The sequence below is a fragment of the Anguilla rostrata genome, chromosome 5 (assembly GCF_018555375.3).
Source record: "Anguilla rostrata isolate EN2019 chromosome 5, ASM1855537v3, whole genome shotgun sequence".
NCBI lineage: Eukaryota > Metazoa > Chordata > Actinopteri > Anguilliformes > Anguillidae > Anguilla > Anguilla rostrata.
The window spans coordinates 49,984,078-50,005,416 of NC_057937.1; the positions used below are offsets into that span (position 1 = coordinate 49,984,078).

The window sequence follows — 21,339 nt, forward strand, 5'->3', positions numbered from 1 at the left end:
ATCGCTACACTTCCTGACTACTATGCCACCTGACCATCTAACCACCAGCCTGTATGACCATTTTTGAGCGGCACACTGTCTGACCTGATAACTGCCTGACAGCCACTCTGTCTGACCGTGCTGCCTGATCACTGCCTGACAGCCACTCTGTCTGACCGTGCTGCCTGATCACTGCCTGACAGCCACTCTGTCTGACCGTGCTGCCTGATCACTGCCTGACAGCCACTCTGTCTGACCTGATAACTGCCTGGCAGCCACTCTGTCTGACCGTGCTGCCTGATCACTGCCTGACAGCCACTCTGTCTGACCTGATAACTGCATGACAGCCACTCTGTCTGCCCTGATGACTGCATGACTGCCACTCTGTCTGCCCTGATGACTGCCTGATGGCTGCTCGTTCTGTGCTCTTGCAGTTCTGTCAGCCGACAGGTTGGAGGCTGTCTCGGGAGAGGAGGCAGCCCACCTTCTTCACCGTGGTGCTGACCGACATCGACTCCAACCGCCACTACTGCTCCTGCCTTACCTTCTTCGAAGCTGAGGTCAACCTACAGGTAAGACGACCCCACCGCCAACTACAGGTCATCACTATACATATACATATGCGTAAAGAGGTCAAAAATAGAAACCCCGTAAAATTGAGGTTAAAATGAGCAGGCAGTCTGTCCATTTTTTATTTTTAACCTTTTTAAAACTTATTCAGACAAGGTTACTGGCAGAGATGCCATCCCGGCACAGCAGGGGTCACAGCCGGCAGTTGATCCTTTAGCCTCATAGGTAAATCATTATATGGGGGTTTATACGGGTGGGCTGCCCTGCAGACTGTGCCACAGTCTGGCCCAAGAGACATTACTGCTTATCAGTTTCACACCTGCACCCATCCCACACATACTGCACCAACAAAAGTAAACACTTCTGAGATCACAGGGAAAAACTGCTACCTGTTTAAATCCATAAAAGACAGAATCTGTTTCGCAGAAGGCCGTAGTGCTCAAAAATGCCATTATAGCATTGAAGCTTCAGTTTGCCAGCATTAGAATCGTGCTGCTCATAGGCAGTAATTTTGTTTTGCTTTCCTTAAGTGACATGGGACAATATTTTTTGAACAGTTTATCACACTTATCAGGTAGTTAAGAGCCCCTGACTTACAGCAGGAGAATTAGAATTCCTACAGTGGTCTTACTGTAGGCAGAGGACTGATATTATGGAGATGTTTATGTAGTGAGAGACATGACCCTGCTCAGCGATATTTATTAACTCCAAACCTCTTGGCCATTGAGTGCACTCCAGCATAAATAGGATTAGCCGAACGTATTACTGTTTCTGAGGGTCTTCACAAAAGGCTCAATTAAGTGTGTTTATAGAGGAACGGCTGCCCGAAGATCAGGACTCTACATCTGCTCTTCATTTGGGTTTCTTTACTGCTCCTGCCCTCTGCTGAAAGGTTGTGTATGAACTGGGTCAGCGCAGAAAAAAATCCCTTTGTAAATTTACAGGATCGTATAGAATGCCGGGCTGAGCGTTTCATGGCATTTAATGGAGAAAGCCCCCCCCCCACCCCCACTCCAGGGATACGTGCTTTCGGTATGACTTTGGTGGGGATCAGACCGTTCCCTGCTCTTACCTTATTTGTCTTTATTAAATTCCTGTCACCGTGCCTTCTGGGGTCTAGAGAGCGGGAGGATGCATGCATTTCATGTCATTGTGAAAAATGCAGCCGCTGCATATATCTTGATCTTAGCAAGGGATTTCTGTAGGATTCCTGTAAGGCTCTATTCAAGGACACTGCTAAGGTACTATTCCAGTTATGTGATGCACCCCATGGTCTGGTATTGAATCCTGGCTGCGCCAGTGTTGACTGTGGTTGGAGGTTCCCTCAGGAGGAATGTGTCAGTTGATGGGAGTATGCTTGCATCACTGTGACTTATGTAGCTGAACAAGCATCTGAAGTCTACTCAGACAGTGTGCTTTTCAGATTGTGTGCTCCACTGACTGTGTGCCTCTCTGACTGTGCTTCTCAGACTGTATCTCAGACTGTGTGCTCCTTACACTGTGCTTCATCTGTGCTCTTCTGACTGTGTGCTCCTCAGTCTGCGTGCTACCTCTGCATAAGTGCCCTCGTGCCACTCACCAGGTCCCTGTGCATTACCAGCATTCATCAGAAATGTGAGAGATGTGCTTTGACCGCTAGCTCACCTGTAGTGTGCTGTTTGGCTTGTAGTGTGGCTCAGTGTATTTCACATTAGAACACATGCTGCCATGCTTCCTGCATAGGCATGAGTGGCACAGTATATTTCATGATTCCATTAAACTCCATAGTCTACCCAAGAATTGTCATACTGTATCTGCAGTACATGCACCTGCATATATGTAAACAGTATCTAATTGTTGTTTTCAAATACTTTTCAGTCATGCTGAGCAACTGAAAAATAAGTATTTGGTACCACACCACAGGGACTATGTTTCATGATGTAGTCTAACATGGCAAGTTTACAAATGCTAACAATGGTACTGCACCCCTAATCAAACCCTATCCTTGAGGTTTATTTTCTATTTCTACAAGCCAGCTGCCTGTAAACACACTGTATTTAGATAAAGCCGTTCTTTGATTGATAGTCCGCTGAGAGATGATCATGACTGGCATGAATTTTATGGAACTTCATGATGCTCCTTTAATCATCTTGAGTGGATTTCAAATGATTATTCACAGTTATAAAACAAATAAGGTTTTTGTTATGCTCTGTCCTTGATTTACCCCTTAATTTCACAGAAAATGATTTGGTTTCCCTCCAATTAGATGCTCATGCAATTAAAATAGTTTAATGGTTGCTGGTGGTAACATGGCAAAAAATCGCACTGCACATTTCGTTGCAGTGAATCACGTTGCTGTCAGTCCCCCGCAGTGTCTAAAGTGCCTGTTTTGGTTTAAGTCTGGAATGTTGCTCTTCCCTGAATCTCTGCAGCAACATTGAACTCCACCGTCAGTCTGAATGCTGCAGTCAGTGTGTGTATGAATCCCTCTGTCCCTCAGGATAAAAGGGCCCCTCTTATTAAACACAGGGCACCATGCTATCGCTGACCTTAACACTGTCAGTCATTGCAAATTACTGATACTATTGCTTGTACACGCAAATGTGTTGTAAATGAGAGGCATTGTGGGTATTTTTTGGGTTTGGTGCCTTTGGAATGGCAGTATAAAGGCAGGATAGGGCCCCAGGTAAGTTCTGTTGAAATGAATAGGCCTTACTCTACAGTCTTCAGTGGGAGACCACCGCCTGTCGTAATGCCGGCCGTGATTAACGCGACCGCGAAGCGCTCTAAAGTTCAGCGTGTCAGCGGCGCTGGGCTCACGTATTATCACAGAGGCAGTCTGCCAAAAACAGTGCTGTGTTTATTTGTCACTGTCTCGAGAGAACCACTGGGAGATAATTAGAGGAGATTTTTTTTTTTTTTAGAAAAACACAGAAGAATCTTCATCGCCCTCGCCTCCCTCGCACTCATAAATGATCCACGCGTCACGGCGCCGCGTGTCTCTGTTATTTGTCTCGCGGATATCTGATCAGATCTGACCGCGCATCACGTGATTAGCAACACGTGTTGCAACGGAGGTTTTTTTTGAAGCCATTTGTTGAAGGCGCAGTCCGAAACCTCGAACTTTCGACAGTGTCAGAAAAGTTTCGAAGGACTTTACTGAATTTCACAAGGATGAAAATTAGTGCAGGAATTCTAGAATTTGAAGGTTGATTGCAATTCCATGGAGAAAATAGAAATGTGCTGAAAAATCTCAACAGAAGATTGTTTCAAGGTTTTTCTTTTTTGCGATATGTGCATTCTATAATGGAAAAAGTAAATTTATTTGGAAAATTATAAGTATCTGTAACTGGCTGAGGCATGATATTTGAGAATTGTGTATTTGCACAATTCTCAAATATAATATTTTTGGAGGAAACATTAGAAAATTGTAATTTTGAGTGTTGACCTTTGGCCCTTTGGTGGCTTTCTAACTGTGTCTGTGCCCAGGACCCTGTTTCCCCCTGAAGTGAAACAGATTGGTTCAGTTAGTTGACAGCGGTAGCAGTGGGTGGTTCCTATGGTAACCCGCAAGATTAGCGTGTAGCGTGCTTCCCTTTTTGTCAAACTGAATTCAGACATTTGAGGATTGAGCATCGCTAGCTATATTGTATAGTTTACAAACACAACCGGGAATTCAGCTTCTCAAAATACAGATATTTTGCCTGATAAAAACAGATGCTGAATGTTTATTGGAGAAACATCAACAACCAGCATTAGACAAACAATCATGTTCTTTTTTTTTCACATTGTGCCCAAATGTAACTTATTGTCATATTTTTCTCCATACAGCTCCAAGTATCTACAATTGTCACGAGGGATAGTTTAAATAAACCTTTTCAAAGTCTTACTGAATGGAATGTAAAAATATTTACAGCCAAAAACGCAGTTATATCAGACTATAAATCCACCACAAAGCTCTTGTGGATTAATAGTTTTGGGAGTTTTGTTCAAACACAACAGATGGCTTGTGCTTGATTTGTAAATGTACAGGATTCCATTGGTAAACTCAGAAGAGTCATTAAAAACCTCACCTGTTTGTCTCCTGCCTCACTGCTTCCAAAATTAAACCGTAACCTTAAGATTTGAACATCGTAGTGCTTGACCTAAAATGCTTCACTGGCCTTTCCATGGCCTGTTTGTCACATAGACAGACTGCTCAGATTTACTTGTTTCATTGTTAACGTGAAAGAAATTACTCTGAGCAATAACTTGCTCTCTTGACATCCCGCCATTAAAATTCCTGTTAATGTCACATTGAATTGACTTCTGCTGTAAATCGCTTGCCACAGTTCCTCTGGCGGGGGGAGGGATTAATCTCCCATTCTGTAGCCCAGTATGATTCACCAGAGATCCTGGATCCGTTTCTTTTCTTTCTTGTTTGTTTGCCCTTCGTTTTGGCGAAGTTTGTGGCTGTGTTTACTTTTCGGAAAAGATTGCGACCTCCTCTGCTCTTCTTAATTACCCTCTCAACTCTTCAACTCAGTGCAGTGTCTGATTTCATCGGTGCTGATGTGACAGGGATTCTCCCAGAATCTTCTCAAATCTCAGAATGAAAAGAGTAAACGCCATGACTGTCAGCACGGCAGACAGATAAGAGTGCCAGTCACACAGTGCCTCTATGTGTCAGCAAAAAGAGGGTGTGTATCGATGAAGACCGGCCACAAAAAACACAAAAACACCTTTGTAAGTTTTTGATGATTCATTTTTTTTTTTTTTTTTTTAAATCTCCATTCAATCTCCATGCTCTGAAATGTTGTTATTATTATTATTATTTTTTTTTTTGTGGACATTTGTTCTTTTTATGCTTTTTTCCCTCTTTATTCACACTGGGGGAAGCAGAGTCTTAAAGATTAAAGAGAGTGTCGCAGCAGGGAATCGAACCCCCAGCCACACGGGGACATTCATTTATGGGTTCATTTATGGGTCGCCACCCTACGGACCGTGCCAACCCGTTATATATCCAGTGTGGGATAGGCCCCAATTTGCGGGAGGGGTGTGTTCTGCAACTCATATGGCATTGTGCCTGGCATCTCCATGCAGGATCTGTCCAGGCCTGCCCGCGCGCAGTCTGAACACTGTGGGAGGAGGGTGGCACTTGGCGGGGGGGGGTGACATTTTCCTCAAAGACACGAGTCAGCCTCTGGGCCTCTCCCTAAATGTGACATTCCTCATGAAAAGGGTCAGTCAGCGCGTGAATGCGGTGCGAGGGCGGCGTCGATGACTGCGTCTGACTCTGGGCTCGCACACGTCCCTCGCGGCCTGCCGGGACCGGTCCGCCCTTTCGGGGGGGAACACGTCGGTCCTCGGCAGTTCCGCACCGCAGGCCCCGCGGCGCGACAAACACGTGGCGTTTGAAACGGGCCCGCACGCTGTGCTGCCTAGCGTCGTTTCGAAATACAGCGCGTGCTGGAAAAACACTGTCGTGCCGTACGGTTAGTAAGCACAGCTCTGCTTTCTCAGCTTTACCAGTGTCATCGGCACGGTCACTTAGAACATAATCGCTTTTGTCGGGAACACTATGAATGTGCGCTGAGTTACGATGGGTAATCGGTCACGCTGCAGGGGGGAACATATTGTGTCTGATCCCCCCCCCCCCCCTTTAAATTATAATGACTTTTATTCTGTGGAAGGGAATGTTCCGGAGTTTTGCCGGTATGGTGTGGCTTGTGTTTCTGGCAGCATCAGACATTTTAACAGACATTTTCTGGCATCACGCATGCCAAAAAAATGCACCAGAAAAAAGAGCTTTCAATGCGGCCTCTGGTAGGACACTGCAGAGGGTCAACCAGCAACAGGGTGCCGGACGAACCGCTCTGGTATGAGTTGAACAAGTCCACATTTGTTGCATTTCCCCACAATTACCTTCACGCTAAACCAACCACTACGGGTTGGTGGCCTTCCCCTGTATAACAGAGAGAGCTCTACTGCAGTGCACTGTGTGGTTCGTCTTCACGCCACCCAGAGATACTGCAACGGTTTCCAGAAGTTTCTGACTTGAGCTCAGATGTGAGGGCCGCTGGAGGTAGACAGCCTGTTTTGGGAACGTTCCCGCAATTTACGCGCTGCTGTCAGTTAGCATTAGCAGCGCTGCTGAAAGCGTTTGTGATAGGTTGCACAATTGGAAAACCGCTGTTTGTGTGCTGTTAGTAAACTCGGGCAACACCCTTTGACTGGTTTTGGGTGTAGCTTGTGGTCGTAGCGCGGGCTGTACCTGTTTTAGCGGGTTTCCTGGCTTGTTACGGTAAATTTTCTCTCAACGTTGCGTGCACTAGGGATTAAGATTCTTCCCAAAAGTGAAGTATTTTCCCTGCCGGGAATGGATGCATGTTGTCCTGGGAATCTTGGGAAACTGGGCTTGTTTTTAAGGCATAAGCTACCAGTACAATCGTGTTGGTCATATTTCAATGAGCAGGACTAAATAAAACAAGGAAAAATATGCATAAACTTATGTGTTCCCAACCTGACAGCTTTAGTATTTTTGGTGTCATTATTATGGCAAAACAATGGCATTTATGTTATTAATCACTGTTAGAATACACGTGCACATAATATTAACTTTGGATGCAGCTTGATCTTCGCTAGCTGAGGATCATTGCCTGTGATCTGACGGCTGTGAGAACAGCCTGGTGGAATAACTAAATTCAAAATGAAATTTGTTGAACCATGTACTGTGTAATGTTTTCAAAGTCGTTATAATAAGCCAAGACAGAATTCTTGTTCTGTTAGTGTTCAGAGTTGCGTGGTGGTGCGAGACTAAGCCATACAATTGTAAATATGCAGTAGTAATAAAGGCAACGATCGCTCAAAGTTCACGTCACAAATCGTTACTTTATTTAAGCAATATGGCATGAGAGGCAGAGCTGTATTGTCAATGCAGTCAGAACTACAGGGAGTTGTTAGGCAGGATACAGCGCTGCCTCAAGTGCTGTACGATGTATAGAAAAAATGTATTGATGACACAGTATTATCTCAGCCAATCAGCATCCAAGATAGATATAACCTGTTTTACAATTTACTTTCACTCTACAAACAGGTGCTAAACATTAGACAATGCAGTTGGTTCAATAGGACAACATGATATTGAAACTGTTTGCTTTGTAAATGAAATTTGTAGGCCTATGTGCTCTCACATTCTAGTTGAATAATTAGGCTATAGCCTGTTATTTAGTGATATGCCAGGCTATGCAAAATAAAAAATATAACAAAATGGACTATAATAACAACAAAATAGACTTTGGCCAATTATAAATAGAACAGACCGTGGCATGTCATAAATAAAACCAATATCTTCCTAACTGAAACAAAATAGACATTGATATTTAGCCTATAGGCTAAATAAAACAGAGTAGGGATAGGCCTATAATAACTTGCATGACTTCTTCCCTTTGGAAGTTTGTTTTTCATGAAGCAGCGAGCATCGATGGACTGCGCACTCAATCTTTGGACTGATCTCTGTATCAAATTGTCCACAGACAGAAAACGCTTTCTCTGCCTGGATTGTGACAAGTACACCAAACAGCTGTTGCAGATGTTTTAGCAAAATTAAACCACATATTTTGTAGAATAACAGCACTGGTATAAACTAATGAAAGAATAAATAAATGCTTTCCCATTATTAGACATTTCGGGAAATTGGAAATAGTTTGTGCAGGAATTCCTGGAAACCCGTTTCCTAATGTTAAACTCTAATGAACACTGTGAGTCAGCAACAACATTAAGAAATGTTCTGTCTGAAGGGCTGCACTCGTTTCAATATTTTGTCATCTCTCACTTGAGCATAATGGATTATTTTGTCATACCACTTGTTTTTTCCAGTGCAGTCTGCTTATCTCTCTTACAGGGATCGAGGACTACAGGGGCAATTGCAGATGAAGAGGAGGAAGAGGAGGGGAATGGGCTGATTCATCCTGCTGAAGTGTTTGCACCTAAAAGCATTATTATGGTGTCCCGGCTCGATTTCCCAGAAATATTTCGGGTAACAAAAATACTTATGATTTCATCCCAGTAGTCCTCTTTAATGCAAGGAATTCTATAGAAATTCTATAATCTCATTCACCACCCATCAAAACACAGCTTATCCTCTTACTAGATGGGTGGTGAATGAGACAAGCTGCTACTGGTTCCCCAATGGTGTATCCAGTTGAGACATTCCTAATGTAGAGTTGTGTCTCTCAGTGTGGACAGCAGTGTAGCATAATGGTTTGAAAACTGGGCATGCGACTCCAAGGTTGTGGAAACAATGCCCAGATGGGCCACTGCAGCTGTACCCAGGGCCAGTCCTGACCTTTTGGGGGCCCTAGGCAGAAATATATTTTGGGCCCCTCCACCTTTTCTTTGAGGGAGGCTGGTTCAATTGAGTCAATATCTCTAATCATTAGTATATAAATTTTAAATGAATGTGCCATGAACAGTAGGCAAAAAGATCACTTATTGTTATAATGTTCCCCAGCACGTGTGAGTAGTGCCTTCTTCTTGGACATGGGGAGAACCAGTAATGTGTGGCAATTGGCAGTTGACTGTTGGCATCTATAGTGGAGCAGAGTGCTTCTCACCAACCAGGATTATAGGGAAAATAGAGAGAGGCATCAGTATGTGGTTTGTAAAAAAAAAACACCATGTATTTTAGTGGCCAAACATAGTTGGTAGTTTATGTAGTTAACTGCACCTCAAAATGATAAAGTAGACTAATTAAATACTACAACTACTGTGCGAATTTGAATGTGGTTGAATTACCAGCAACCTGCAGAAAAATGTAATTAAACAGACATACTCCTCAACGCTGCACATATGTTACTTGAAACTAAGTTTGAGAACAGCTGGTGCTCCCTATAGCTGGCCCTCTTTGGATGTTGTAGACATCTGTCTACAACATCCAAACCAAATCAATTATGTTTATTGACAAACTGGTAACATTGCAGTTTAAAACATGAAACAGATGCATTGTTTATGGGTTTCTAGCCAAAGCTAATTTGCAACCCCTGTCCCTGGTTAGGCTTTTGAGTTTCCATATCATCAGTATTTAATTACAAACAATTAAATTAAAATAACAATCTAAGATAAACAGGAAGAAGAAAATACAGTAGTTAAGTTATTACAGATGATTAGTGATCATTGGCTATGCTTATTTATTAATGAGCACGACACTGGTACTGCAGCTCATATAAACTGAGAAAGGTAATGGATGAGTTCCATCTGTGGGGGGCTTCACTGAAATCCCCTGCTTTCCTCCGTAGTGACTGAAATCAGCTTCAGATACTTGCTTTTCTATGTGGTTAGATATTAGATATGTATGTGGTTGTACAGTGTGCAGTAATTGCGTGTGTGTGTTTGTTGTATAGTGTGCAGTAACTGTGTGTTGTACAGTGTGCAGTAATTGTGTGTCTGTGTGTTTGTTGTATAGTGTGCAGTAACTGTGTGTGTTGTATAGTGTGCAGTAACTGTGTGTTCTATAGTGTGCAGTAACTGTGTGTGTTGTATAGTGTGCAGTAACTGCGCGTGTTGTATAGTGTGCAGTAACTGTGTGTTGTATAGCGTGCAGTAACTGTGTGTTGTATAGCGTGCAGTAACTGTGTGTGTTGTATAGTGTGCAGTAACTGTGTGTGTTGTGTCTCTGGTATGTTATGCAGGGCTGCCTGGGTCTAATCTACACAGTGTACATCGACAGCCTGAATTTCCCTCCGGAGACTCTGGTGGCCAACCTCCTAACTTGCCTCGTGCCACTGTCTGGGGGGTCCCAGGTGAGCGAACACTAAAGCCAGTGATCCAAAAATATCTCTGGCCCGTCCTGCTCCCGCCCCACACTCCCAAAGGCCCACTCACCAGACACAAATAGAATTCCGGCCCAGACTGGGGTCACCTGGGGTTAATTTAACACTGGGATTTGTTACTCCAAACAGAGGAGAGACCAGGCCCTAATAAATCAGGGCCTTATTTTGGAGTTCTTATTCCTCATAGGCTAACAGAGGCGTAACAGAAATGTTTTTCTGGCTTGTGACTAATCCAGAAGTAATTGTTTGTATTCGTAAGGGCTCAAACAATCCTCTTTGGAAATGTGCCATAGCAGTTAGCATGGCAGCCAAGAACATTTTTTATATGACTTTTAATCAGTTACATTATTAAGAAAAGCTGAGCAAGCCACCACAACGCTGAATAAAATCGTTTGGTTATTGAGAAACTATTGTTCACTTGCATTCTGAACTTTTATGATTCGGTCCTGCTTTGGTGGTGAGATCCACATCAAATACTGTCCCCCTCATAAACATCCCCTGCAGAGAGTCTTTAAAAAACAATGAATTTTGGTTGAAAACATACCAAAAAAAAGAAGATTCCATCTGTTCTTTCCTTGTCAGAAATGAAAGAATGTGGTCTTGTTAAAAAACTCCCAAAATAACTCTGCTATTGGGAGTCCTTACTTTAACATATATGTTTTCGTATTCATAATATCTTTGCCACTCCCTCTGTTCCCACTAGGGGCATTATGTACCTCAAACAGGCAGTAATTTATAACTCTTGGGATTCAGCATGTGATAACTCTTCAGAATCTCTCCGCTGTGTTATCACAGCGACTAGGGGGACACACCGTGTCATTCCGTCCACGGCAAGACTGTCGGGACACCCCCTGCGTTTCTGCCTCTGGCAGGACACACTCAGGACTCCTTAGTAGCGCAGGTTCCTCGGAATTAGACACATTCCAGTTTTGTTTTAAAGAGGGGAACTGGTTTCCCCGGAGGTCACCTGACCATGCCTCGGAGAGCGGGTGTTGTGTTTGCTCTCACCCCGTCGAGCGTAAAGGTTAAGCTAATTCTGCCAGACCCTGACAGCGCTGGGCTCTGTCTGGGAGATTTAGGTTATGTCAACATCCTGGTAACCAAGGGTGGTGTAATCCGCACCAAATTTCAGAAGGGCGATTTGAATCCAGCTGCAGTATGCTGGTGTGGCATGCTTTCTAAATTTGGGGTATTTTATCATGAGCGCTGCGTATGATGTATTACATGGCACTATATTGTAGATGCTTTTCCTTTGCTCTGAAGCAGGAGACCCATGCGAGCAGTTTTCTCTAATACTTAACTTATGAAAGCCCCGCGTGGTGCCTGCCCTATTTGACTTGTCTTTGGCTGGGAAGTACTTACTGGTGCCCAGTGGAAAATAGTTTTGTCTGCAGTGATTCTGAGCCCAAGTACAAGAGAGATCTGTCCTGGAAGCCTTCCTCATTAAATCACACTTATGCTAGGCCCTTAGGTCTAACGTGAACTACCGAAGGCTCACACAGCTCATTGGATTGGGGGTCTGAGTAGACCCCGTGTAGAGTAGTGCAGACACTGTGCTCCTCACACTGACCTGGCCGTCTTCTCTCTGGTGCAGAAGCTTTTCTCGCTGGGGGCGGGCGACCGGCAGCTGATCCAGACCCCCCTGAATGACTACCTGCCCGTCACGAGGAAGAGCGTGGCACTCCTCTTCCAGCAGCTGGGTAATGTTTGCACACTGAACCCCTCAATGACAACAACTGCAGTAGCAAAATGTGGTTTAAAAATGCTGGTAAAACATTGAAGCATTGAACAACTGCTCTCACACTTTAAGCGTTCACTCAAGCTCACTCACGCACTCACCCACAAAGTGACTCATTCACAGTGAATGACAACAGCAACGTTTTACCACAAGAGGTAAAAAGGTCATAAAAGCAGTGGCAGTTTTCATTTATTAAAATTAAACTTGTATTATAATAACAGTTATATTGGTAATTTGGTCAGTGTTATAGGTGACAGTGAGACTGGACAGCGCATGATAATAAGCCATGTTTTTGTTTTGTGGTTGGTTCTCCATTTTCCGATAGTTCTGTAAACTTTTCTCCTAGAATGTTGCTGTCCGACAGGAAGTTGTTGTAGTTCCAAAAAGCAGAGATAAATCTTCTGTCAGTTGATCCATGAGCACTGAACATGATAGAGCATTTTTAAAGGATGTATCGCATTAGTGAAGTACAGCACAAGAAAGAAAACTACAGAATGTTTTATGAATGCTCTTGAGTGCTTTTCCCACAGGAGATGGTATGTTTCTGAGGGAAAACTGGCCAACAGTTCAACAGTTCTGTTTTGGGAAATATCCATCTGTTCAAAACACACAAGAATTAAGAAAGTTTGCATGGTGTTTCTGTTAAATAGAATAACAATAAATATGAAAAGACTCTTTTCCTGTGGTTTGTGTGTAGACAGGAACCTAATCCTCGTATTTCAAATAGGCTACAAATTTATTTTCCAACACCACACAGTGTAAAATTTTGAGCCTCTTTTCATTGAGCCCTCAAACTGCTGAGTAACTTACTTTTTTTTTGTATGCAAGTTGTATGCAAATTTTGTTGTTACACAAGACTTGTTTTTGCTTAGTAACACAACAGTGACTTTGTCACCTGGGAAGAAGTTGTCCTCTGCATTAATGCATTGACGTCAGTTCGCAGACGTTTTTGAGAGTAAATTTCACTGCGGTTGACAGGAGCATTCGTCTTTCATGTTGATGTTATCAAACCCCACTGGGTAGCTCGTGGGAAAAGCAGCCGATTCCCTCGGGTGACGAGGAGTGTGATGAATTTCCCGATACGGTGTGATATGTAGGCCGTGTGTGCACTCGACTCCCTGGCTCCCTGCTGAAATGATTCCCTGCCTGCTGATTGGTGGGACCAGGGGAGGTGTGGCCCTTCCCGCCTTGTTTTTACCGTGGCCGTGCTGTACTTACTGTATCCAGTATTTATTGCCGTTTCTACATGCTGTTCTTATTTCCTCACACGACCAAGAGACCTTGCAAAACACCTCCACCTCTCTTCCCTGTGTTGTAGACGGTGAATCCTTGGAACTAATTTACCCTCTCCCTGCTGGTTAAAAGTTAAAATAGGGTTCAGTTTGCTTGTGTTTTGTTTGCTTGCATTTTAATGAGTGAAAGTGACAAGCGCTTTGGCTATGCCTCACTGGCAGACATAGTCTGGGTATGGCTCACGCGTGGGTGGGACGCGTGTGGGGTAACCCTGCCTCTAATCTACCAGTTTGGCAGGCTTACTGTTTATGTTGTTGAGTGAAACCAAGACAGCGAGTTGGAGTCTGCTTCCTTTACGTTTTCAGCAAACTGAGGCGCTTTGTATTCGGCTGCGATGGCGGTGAGGCATTCAGGCCGGAGCACATTTCTTTGAGTTTCACTTGAGCAGCGCAGACATTATTTGACTTGTTTTCTTTTTTAATTCGCCCCCCCCCCCCCCCTGCATGGTTCCTAGTTAAGCATTTTGTTAAAGGAGCAGCCTTATGTAATCTAATGTAAATGTTATTATAAATGTCAACGTGGGCTGTTAATTTTAATGTATATGTTGAACTGGTGAGATCATGAATCACTCCAGGTTATCTCCAGCGCACAGATTCTGCACATGTGCTCTCCAAAGTCATTCAGCAGTTACGTCACATGACCATCTCACTCAACAAATCATTTTGATAGAACCTACAACCTGAACCAATGGAGTGAACCATTTCTGAGAAAGTAAAGAAATAAGCTGGTCTGCATAGCATGAGGGGATTAGACATCTACATCTGCCAGATAGTAAGTCAAGCAGGATGACAAGATCATACAGATGGTGCCATCTGTACCTGCCCTTGTTTTTGCTGTAGTAGACTGTCAATAACAGCTGTATATTATAGCTTAGACACTGGATGTTGTGCTGAGGTTTTATTCACTCTGATTACCTCAGGTAGAAGCTGTCGTGGCACAGCCTCACCTTATGGTCATCAGAATTTGACCTCTTTAAATGATTAGATTTGATTGCATTTATACAGTAGAACTGATTTCTTTGTCATTTACCTGAAAAAGTTGCGCAGATGAGGCAGCAGTTACAGTGAAAGCAGGGGTAACGTGACCACGTGTGTCAAGCTGTCGTGGAACTGGCAGCCTGTTCACTCGTGTGCTCGGTGCCGAAATTAACGCAGACACCGGGGGATGTTTAACTAGGCCGTGACTCGTTACAGTACTCATTATCGACTCGGTTACACGTTGCCCGTGTTCCTGAACTCTTGTGCTGTGAACTCGCTGTAGATGGGAGGAGCTTGTTAATGTGTTTGTGAATGTGTGCGATCGGTGGCGTGACTTGTGGTCCCTGTGGCATTCTCGTGCCGCTGCAGTCAACGCCAGTCGGCCGTGGGTATCTTGTTTCTGCTTTCGTGCCCAGTTGTCCGCACGCTGCAGGAAGTCGAGCGCTGCAGTCGAAGGTGAAATTCCTCAAAAACGTTCCGTAATGCTTTGAATTTCCTGCATGAGTGCGTTTTCTTTCAGTTCTGAAATATTTGAGAGCTGAGTCCTCCTGACAGGGCAGTATTTCCCATACCTCCATTTCCGGTCTCGGTGACACACGCATGGGATGCCCCCAGTTCCTATTTTCTTAGAAGTGTAATGTGGTCAGAATGCCAAACTGTTGTTTCTGGAAGGAGTTCAAAGCCAGACTCGGAAGAGAAGGTGGATTTTTCCTGGGTACTTTTATGAAGTATTCACTGAATTTATTATATGTGTCAAATTGTATGGGGACTAGATTCATCATGGTTTATGTAGTTTTGGCTTTGATGTGTTTCAAAACAAAATGATAAGAAAAACCAATGTATACATATTGCAATATTTTATTTTACAATTATTGATATAGCTTCTCCTTATGCTACGATCTCTTATACAGTTAGCCTTGCTAAGCTAGCCTTTAATGCACCTGCAGACAAGAATGTGCTTAGCTGAAATAAATCTGAGTTGACAGCTGGCCAGTTGTTTTTATATCCTCATATAATGGGAATATCCTAACGGTCACTGGCTGAGCGTGTGAAGCCCATTTGCTCTAAATGTAGAACACAGATGCCATCAGGTGTGTTGTCAGGCTCAGTGAATAACAATTTATGTGAATGGAGGAACCACTGTCCACGTTGCAGTTTGGGACAGACAGTAAGAGGGTCAGGGGTGTGATGAACCCCCTCACTCTGGTTTCCCTGAGCCTGACAGTTCACTGCTTCTGGTGTGAGCGATGACTTGCTACACGCGTCGCCCAGCAGGCCACCCGGTGTTCCCGTGGCAACATGTCACATGATAAACTGCCACAGGATCTGAAAGTTTGAGGCTGTAACCTCTAACCTCTCACTGCTGCCGTGAGCCGGGCAGCACAGGAGTGTCAGCTGTGATCAGCCTTTCATTACCGTAATGACAACTTTTTATTAATTGAGATGTTAATCAGTCCTTTCTTTCTTTCTTTCTTAATCAATCTGCTCTTTTAATCAGTAGTCTAACCCATTATCTCTGCAAAACATTGCCAGGGTTAACAGGAGTATAAGATCACCACTAGTCATTCTGAGCATCAGCAATATTATTTGATATTATTTATTCCTTTCACATTGCTCCAGCCAACATTCTGCAACTGTCTTTCCCTGCTTGGCCAGCTTTATTTGATTTCTGCCTCCTGATTTACACCCTCCTGGGGTATAGAGTAAATATATTCCATACACTTAGTTGTGATCGCTTCGGCATTCAAAGGACCGCAACCCAGAGACCCATTCAGAAGATCAGACAAGGACACACAATGCAACAATCATGACGATCATCGTCTTGAATGAACTGGAGCTGGCCTGCCTGGGCTAATGACGTGTGTCAGACGAAGGCATGAATCACTTGCCTCTTAATTAGTGTGTCTCCAGATTAGGGAATTCCTAAGTGCTGGTTCATTATGGGACGTGTGTCTCTTCCACACGTTGCTGGATGTCGAAATGTTGTCGCAGTCATCACGGAAAAATTCCTATTGAATGTGCCATACTCAACAGGAAGTGCGGCCCCCCAGGGAACAGGAAGGAGTCAGCAGGCCGGCTGTTTGTTGTTTGTGGCCGTCTCCCCTGCTGTTATTGAGAGTCAGATACGTGTTAGTGTTTCCACCGATAAGAATGCTTCAAGGTCAGGAATGAATGAATGTGATCGCATATTCGAGACTTCCATGTGCTCAAACACGGATTGGGCTACCTGCTGAATACCACATTTTGGATAACGATGATGGTTTTAGTCATCATTTGATTAAATGGTATGGCATTTATGAAAAAAAGGTGTGAACAGATGAGTTTGTTTTTTTTGTTGAGTCTGAAGTCTGAAAATGTCTTTATTACTCCCAAAGTCCTCATTAAAGTAAAATACATCAAGGCATATGAGTTATACCAGGTAAGGGCTCTGGAAAATCACAAGATGTAGTTTTCCATGTGGAAAGTTACCGGTTGAATGAGGCCGAGCGATCCCGTCCATTCTTCTTTTGTTCTTGGATATCAAGGTGTGTCATAACGAGCAATAAAACAATGTTCACTTTTATATCCGTGTTCCTGTTTGTTGGTGAATTTCCAAGCTCGACACAGTCAAAGCGGAACCAGGGGTCTCAATAATGCCAAGGGTATTTCCGTCAGCATTTGCCTGTCGCCATCTTTTTGTGGCGCGTGATGAAGTGGTCCATTGGCCGTGTGATAGCAAACAATAACAGGAACTGTAAACTTGGAATCTGTCAAGACTGTCATTGCGGTATTCGTTGTTTTTCTTTTTCTTTTTCTCAAAGGATGTCATACTCTGCACTATTTTTGAGTAACATTGTTTGGTTTGTTTTTTATAAGGCCAGTATACTTCCACTGTACCTAACATGGAACATTACATACGGCATCAGAATGCTCATTTTTACTTGACCTGCAGATTTTCTTTGTATTGTCAAGTTAGCCAGTTGCTTTTCTGTGAAATATTATTTTCCATTCTCTCCATGCTATTGATTCTGCCCTTTTTTAATCTGGCAAAAGAATATTTAATGGAAGCCTGTAAGAATATTTCAAAACAGAAAATTTTGTTTGAATGAACTTAGCCCTGTGAGGGCTTGGGTTCCATGATAAGGGGGCTAAATTGAGATAAATAAAGTAACAATAGATTTTATCCTTTCTTTTTTCATACTTTATTTAATGCACTTCCATTGCTTTATTCATTGATATCATGATAAATAAATAATTATAAGGATTTTCTGAATAGTAGCAACGCTTCTTTATACAGTATGTAGCAATTTGTCTGTATTTCTGGATGATGCATCTTCAAATGGCTTAGGATTCAGATGTTTAAACTGTATTGTGTTTGTGTTCAGATTTCCAAAAGACAGAATGTTTACTTGAAATTAAACGTTTTAATTTTTTTAAGTTTCTTTGGAACAGGATTTTTTTTTTTCCCTATGAGGTATGTTAATCATAAAAAATATTTCTAGAAAATATTCGTTGTCGGCAAACATATAATTGTTGTCACATTATTTTCCTGTTCCCCTGTAGGAATCCAGAACGTGCTCAGCTTATTCTGTGCAGTTCTGACAGAACACAAGGTGTTATTCCATTCTAGCAGCTACCAGCGCCTTGGAGAGGCCAGCCGCGCCCTCGAGTCCCTCATGTTCCCTCTTAAATACAGGTGAGCCCCCCCCCCCCCTTTGGAAAAGTACTGGGGTCCGCCCATGCCCCTTCTGAGGACATACCCATCTGCGGTCCCTCTCCGTTTCCTGTGGCTCTTGAAGCTGATTACCCTGTGGTCAACTCAGCTGCGTGTCTGACAAAACATTGTTTTGTTGTGTAAATTTCCCCGGCCCAGCAGAAACGTATTCAGAGACTGAACATACCTATGAGAACACGCTGCACAAACTCAAGCTAATCCAAAGTGACAGTGTACGCCCTGCTTTGGCTCTCTAGCCCTTCTTATCAAACATCTAGTCCTTTACGGACACTTTATGCAGTATTTCTTTTCCATTTAAACTCCTTACATCTGTACGAAAGGGATAATGTAACACTGTGTCCTCATCCACAGCTTTTCATGTTTTATCGATATAGTCTCTAAATTCATTTTAACATTTTATGTTTTGTCAATCGCTTGTAAAGCACTCTGAATTGCAATTTGATTTGTCTGAAAGGTGCTATATAAATTGGTTGATTGGTTTGGTTGATTGATTGATAAGCTAAATACAGAAATGGACTAAAATCTTGCAGAAATCTTTTAAAACACATTTTTTAGAAGGCTGTTCAAGAGCAAAAGTGCAACTGCCATTCTGCATGAAATGCCATAACACGCAGACTGAAATGTCTTGACCAACTTAGCCCCTCTAGTACACAATTACGAGTCCTACTTATTGTGGTCTGTAATGATCATTTCTGCTACCATTCTGACCTTCAGTTACCCCTACATTCCCATCCTGCCCTCACGGTTGCTGGAAGTCCTGAGTTCCCCAACTCCCTTCATTATTGGAGTGCACTCTGTGTTCCAGGACGAGATCCAGGAACTGGTGAGCATTTTGAATTCTCAACGATGCCACTAATAGCTAGCACGTGGACACAATTCATAAACCAGTCTTAGCCACTTGATTGATATTCTAGAAATATGGTTTCCCTCTCAGTGCCTCCTAAAAAATGCTATCCTGCGGCTTATGATGCTCAGCTCTATACAGGGTTAATATTTGATACCTTTAGTCAACCCTCACTATACACTGCAGTGCTGTGCCATTTTAACTCACAGGAGGCGTGTTTAGATGATGTCATTGTTATATCATTGATCAAGATATGTAGCTATTTAATACAATATAAATGGGCAGTACACATGCTTCACATCTAAAGTACTTCATATATGATTTATGAAACATACAAATTTGATATAAACTTAAAATATTTTCATATTTTTGCTGAAGACTCTTTTATGGTCTGGAACCTCTGCCTTAGAATATTATAGCTTTAACTTAAAATTTATTACCTCAATAAGCACAATATTCTGTTCTGGACTGCATGTGTCATTGCTTTACAGCTTGATGTCATCATTGCTGATCTGGATGGAGGGACAATAAAGATCCCAGAGTGCATCCACCTTTCCCACCTGCCAGAACCATTACTGCACCAGACCCAGACAGCACTTTCTATGGTAATTTCCCAGAATGCACTGCACCCCCATTCTGTCTGAAGGGCAGTCTGCTTCTCTTCACCAGTAAAAAGAAAATAATAAAAAATGTATGATCAAAAGTGAGATGTGAAATAAAGCTTATCAGTTTGTTGAACTCCAATTATCTTGTTCTTTCACTTAATTATAATCAAGATCAGTGATCAGAGTTTATTTTGGAGGGAAATACCATTAGTCTCGTGGTCATGTGTTAATTTCAAGTCTCTTTTTTCTTCATTATGACTGAAAGAAATTACATGGGTCATGTCTCCAGAATGAGATTCATTATACTTTTACTGATAACTGGTACACATCCCAAGACCCAAGGCTTAATTCCATGAATCCAGCAATGTGTCTGTTATTGCAGGGGGTCAATTTTTTAACAGCCTGGTGGAATTTAGAGGCACTGAGATTTAAAAATAAACGGAATATGACAGAATGTTCCACTGCAGCCCCACTGACATGACGGTTCTTCCTCTTCCCCACCAGGTCCTGCATCCAGATCTTGAAATTGCGGATAATGCTTTCCCACCACCCCGCTCTGCTTCATCCAACCTCAAGCAGCTCGTGAGGACTTCTTCAGCCGTTGTGTTTTCTCATAAATGTTTTTATTGCTCATTTTTAATTAAATAAATGATTTGCATCTCTAGCAGGTCAGTTGGGCCCCACGGTCTGCTTGCTAAAGCTGCGCATTAAATTTCTTCCTCCAACTCATGTCTGTGGGAGCTTAGCTGGGGGCTCTGGTGTGAAAAGAAGCATCTGGCAAAATCACATGCTTTTGACAAGTGTGTGTGCTTGTCTGCAGTCTCCCATGTTGGCTGCAGAGATTGCAGCATGAATGCATCTGTATGCAATTGTGCATTCCGATTTGGGAGAAAATGGGAGAAAACATGAAAAAAATGCAGAAAAGAAGCATGTCAGCTTCATGGGGAGGACACTGAAAGTGTGAAAGATATGAAAGTAAAGAAAGAGGAATGAAAGGATGAGTGTGGTACAGACAGACCTCTCCCTGTGTTCCAGGATAAGGAGGTGCGGGCTGTGTTCCTGCGCTTGTTTGCACAGCTCTTCCAGGGGTACCGGTCCTGCCTGCAGCTCATACGTATCCACGCCGAACCCGTCATTCACTTTCACAAGGTGAGAGTCACAGTCATTCACTTTCACAAGGTGAGAGTCACAGTCATTCACTTTCACAAGGTGAGAGTCACAGTCATTCACTTTCACAAGGTGAGAGTCACAGTCATTCACTTTCACAAGGTGAGAGTCACAGTCAAACACTTTCACAAGGTGAGAGTCACAGTCATTCACTTTCACAAGGTGAGAGTCAGTCATTCACTTTCACAAGGTGAGAGTCGCAGTCATTCACTTTCCCAGGGTGAGAGTCGCAGTCATTCACTTTCACAAGGCACAGAACTGTCCCTCGCCACTCCAAACCCGCTGGAGCCTCTCGACACAGATTAATGTGTTTTGTGTTTGTGTGTCTTTTTTGAGAGCTTTGAAGGAAACGTTACATTCCAACTTGTAATACAGTATCAGTGTTTGTTTATGCCACTCTTTTCTCAAATTCTTTGTTTTAAATTGAGCACCTAAAATATGTATCTGGAATGTGTCCTTTTTTATTGCTGTTGTTTTATTTGTTTCGGTCAATGTGTCCAAGGGGACATCTTGACAAATTATTTTACATGAGTGCTTTCCTGCATAGCTTGCATTCCTGGCCAAGAATTGATTATACAGTATTTCCCACTAGAACCGAGCATGATCAGTTTCACAAGAAATTATTTATTGGGATTCAGACATTTATTACGTATTTATGCATAT

At 42.9% G+C, this 21,339-nt stretch overlaps 1 protein-coding gene across 4 annotated transcripts in view; it reads left to right on the top strand.

Moving 5' to 3' along the window:
* Window positions 1–21,339, top strand: part of sbf2 (SET binding factor 2) — a 110,311-nt gene that overhangs the window by 42,344 nt on the left and 46,628 nt on the right. For all 4 annotated transcript variants that reach the window (XM_064336900.1, XM_064336902.1, XM_064336901.1 and 1 more), the window contains 9 exons: window positions 414–551; window positions 8,411–8,545; window positions 10,197–10,307; window positions 11,932–12,037; window positions 17,889–18,021; window positions 18,775–18,883; window positions 19,396–19,509; window positions 20,014–20,091; window positions 20,545–20,658. In XM_064336900.1, coding sequence (XP_064192970.1) covers window positions 414–551; window positions 8,411–8,545; window positions 10,197–10,307; window positions 11,932–12,037; window positions 17,889–18,021; window positions 18,775–18,883; window positions 19,396–19,509; window positions 20,014–20,091; window positions 20,545–20,658 — 1,038 coding nt within the window. The remainder of the gene's footprint in view (window positions 1–413; window positions 552–8,410; window positions 8,546–10,196; window positions 10,308–11,931; window positions 12,038–17,888; window positions 18,022–18,774; window positions 18,884–19,395; window positions 19,510–20,013; window positions 20,092–20,544; window positions 20,659–21,339) is intronic.